A 3,182-nucleotide genomic window follows, 5' to 3' on the forward strand; every position below is an offset into this window, starting at 1 on the left:
GGTGCAGTACCAAGTTGAGTACAGCATGGGGCAGTATTGGACCAATACAAGGTTCCATTGACTGCCATTATAATTCATTAAACATTAATATTTCATAAACTATAAGTTGTACAGGCACCAAAAGGCATAGCCAGCATTTGGCACAGGGGCTTTACAGATATAGATTACATTAGCAGCTCTAGGACAAAGTATGCAGGAGGAGAAGCATGGCAAAGTTGAGATGACTTGGATGGGAAATGAATCACAACAATAGTGTGCATTGCATTGGCAATGCACACCGATTAGGAGTCACCCCAAACAATGCAGTGATGGCGTCTGACATCAATCTTTTCCCTGTGATCTAACTTAAAGAGTCAAAAATAGATGGCCAGTATATCCTAAGCATGGGACAGGACCAAACATATGGATATGTCAATATGACGTCATGCTGACATCAAACTTCACAAATTTCAAATTTTGCTCCTCCAATTGCTTCCTACCATGCAAAGCATTGTGGGAGGTGTCTCTTAATTTCAGAGCAGTGACCCAGGACAGTTAGTTACAGTATAAAGCTCTGTGTGATTTTATAAATGTTTCAGGTGGCGCTGTTTCCTTATTGTTTCGTCACGGTGTTGGTTTGAAAGCACCCCCTCTACTGTCCAAGAAAAGGTTGAACACTTTAGATATTTAGGGACTTTTCTTAACTGTAACTTCAGATGACTTTCTACCCCTGCTTTAAATTATGATAACGGTAAATAGTAATTAAAAATTTTAGATAAGTGCTTCTCAATTTTAAAATTAGAAAGCGCAAATCCGCATACAGCTAGAGAAATTTGGTAAAAGCCCTAAAGCGCAAATGAGAAGTTTAGGTCCGCAATTAGCACATTTGTGCTTTAGGGGTCTAGTGCCCAGCACTGATGTTAACTATATAAGTTAAAAGTCAACATATCACCTGTTTAAACCATTTAAATTTGAGCTGGATCACTAAAACAGTGACAACAGTAGAACAAAAACAAAGCAAGACAAAAAAATACTTTGGTTCCTCAAAAACAGTTTTTTTTCCCGATAAATCCAGGATCAGTTTTTGAATCTGTTTACTTTTTCTCTGCAAGGTGAGACATCTAACTGAGCATGTACAGTTAATGGTCTTCAGTCTAGCTTGTTTCTGTTTGGAGAAAAATGACGTGTTGCAACGGTCCCCGGTCTCCCCTACATTGTAAAGTGTAAAATATAAAATCTTCAATAAAATGTGTTGACAAAAAATAAATGAAGAAATAAATTAAAGACATGCCAAAAGATGTATATTATATTGATTTTTGATGTGTTATTTATTATTACTGTAATAATTACAGTTATTTCTTATTTAATTGTGAATGAAGTAGCTTTCTATACAGTGACTTTTTGTCGTTAACTTTATCAGTAAAGCATGTTTTATTTTGTTTAGTCTTTAGCAGAGTTTCTGGAGAAAAGACGGAGCCTGAACACTTTCCGCAGTCAGATGATGGACCTGGAGCTGGCAATCATGCAACAACAGGCTGTCGTCTACAGACACCTGAGTCCTGCTGACAGGTGACACAAAATAACAATTCATGCTCTGGAACAGACAGAACCAAGTGTGAAACAAACACAACTGAATGTTGTTGTTGTTTTTTCCAGAATGGAGGCAGAGCAGCTTCAGTCTCTGAGYGCAGCAGTCAGAGAGGAGCTCCGAGTGCTGGAACAACAGCTGGAATACCGACTGATGGATCTGACCCCTCACACAGTAAGAACTCATCACTGATAATATCCCAAAGCTTACATAATATACATCCCAAACTACATTTCAGACCATGTGTTTCTTCAGGATCTTCGTCGAGTCATCAGTGTTGACAGCATGTCCACCACATCAGCACTGAGAGCCATGGAGCCGGTCAGCAGAAACCTCCACAAAACAGCTTTTTAAAGTTCAGAAAGGATGACTTTTTTCCTCAAGTAAGGCTTTTATTTTATTTATCTTGCCTCCCAGGTGTCAGACCTCCTCAGAGAGCAGTTCTTTCTTCAAACGGAGCTCAGCTATGATGGCCACGGCCCCCCAACCAACCCCCCCACCTGCTCCCCGAGTCCAGTCAGAGCAGAGGAAGATGAAGGCCAGCTGAAACAGGAAGTGTATCGAACATCAATCAACATAACCCCCGTCACTCCTCCTCGACCTGGAACACACTTTAACGAGGAGGAGCAGGAGGAAGGACAGAGACACAGCACAGGACAGGAAGCTGCACCAGAGAAGGAAGGAGCAGCAGGAGACGTCATCGTGCAAAACTTACAAAAGCTCATTAGAGAGGTAACAGTAACATTTTTATAAAGACAAAAACTAGAAAGAGAAAATAAAAACATTGGTGAAAGTGAGACTGTTTCTGCACTTTGCACAGTCAGGGCACCAATCAGATTTAACTGATAATATTTATTCACCCTTTTTAATCAGATTCATATACACTGAAGTATGAATTCACGTGATAAACAGAGCTCACTGATATAAAATCAATACGCAATAAGTAGGAACCCAGTTTTGTTTTTTAACAATTTATTACAAAATTAGAAGAATCAAAATTCAGGAATAATGGATAAAAATAACATATAAAAAACAAACTTACCGTATTTATTCATGTTTATAATACGATCTTAATTATAATACAATCATCATTTTTAAGCTTAAAAAGCATAAAAATTCTAATTACCAATAACCTGTGTCTAATACGACCCCCCCATACTTTATGGATGATTTTAGGGTTAAATTTCTAGTATTATACATGAATAAATACAGTAATAAAGGCTTTAAAATGGTTAAAGGATGTGGTATGAGAAATAAATTATTAGATGTTGTAAATCTAAGATGAATAAAGATTAAATGAGAGTTTAATCTTTAAGTTTAAGCTTCTTCACTTCTCAGGTGGTATTTTCTCCCACACTTCCTTTGCAATATGTTCAACCTCTTGAACATTTGCAGGGTTTCTTTCTATAATGGCCGATTTCAGCTCCACCCAATATTTTCAGTTGGATTGAGATCAGGACTCATTTTAAAAGTCATTTTTTCCCTTTCAACCATTCTTGTCCCGTCAGATCTCAGTGCTGCATTTGATACAATTAATCACAATAATTTATTACGTAGACAAACTTGATGTTGGGATTACAGGAACAGCTCTAAAATGGTTTGAGTCTTATTTAAC

General features: G+C 37.7%; 1 protein-coding gene across 1 annotated transcript in view; it reads left to right on the forward strand.

The window, feature by feature from the left end:
- Window positions 1-1,423: 1,423 nt before the first annotated feature.
- LOC106522611 (sperm-specific antigen 2 homolog) overlaps window positions 1,424-3,182 on the forward strand; it is a gene marked incomplete at its 5' end in the record, with an annotated part of 4,935 nt that continues 3,176 nt past the window's right edge. The window contains 4 exon segments of the mRNA XM_014015682.1: window positions 1,424-1,548; window positions 1,636-1,741; window positions 1,823-1,888; window positions 1,985-2,299. Of these exon segments, the coding sequence (XP_013871136.1) occupies window positions 1,424-1,548; window positions 1,636-1,741; window positions 1,823-1,888; window positions 1,985-2,299 (612 nt within the window).

This window comes from Austrofundulus limnaeus, unplaced genomic scaffold (genome assembly GCF_001266775.1).
Source record: "Austrofundulus limnaeus strain Quisiro unplaced genomic scaffold, Austrofundulus_limnaeus-1.0 Scaffold133, whole genome shotgun sequence".
Taxonomy (NCBI): Eukaryota; Metazoa; Chordata; class Actinopteri; order Cyprinodontiformes; family Rivulidae; genus Austrofundulus; species Austrofundulus limnaeus.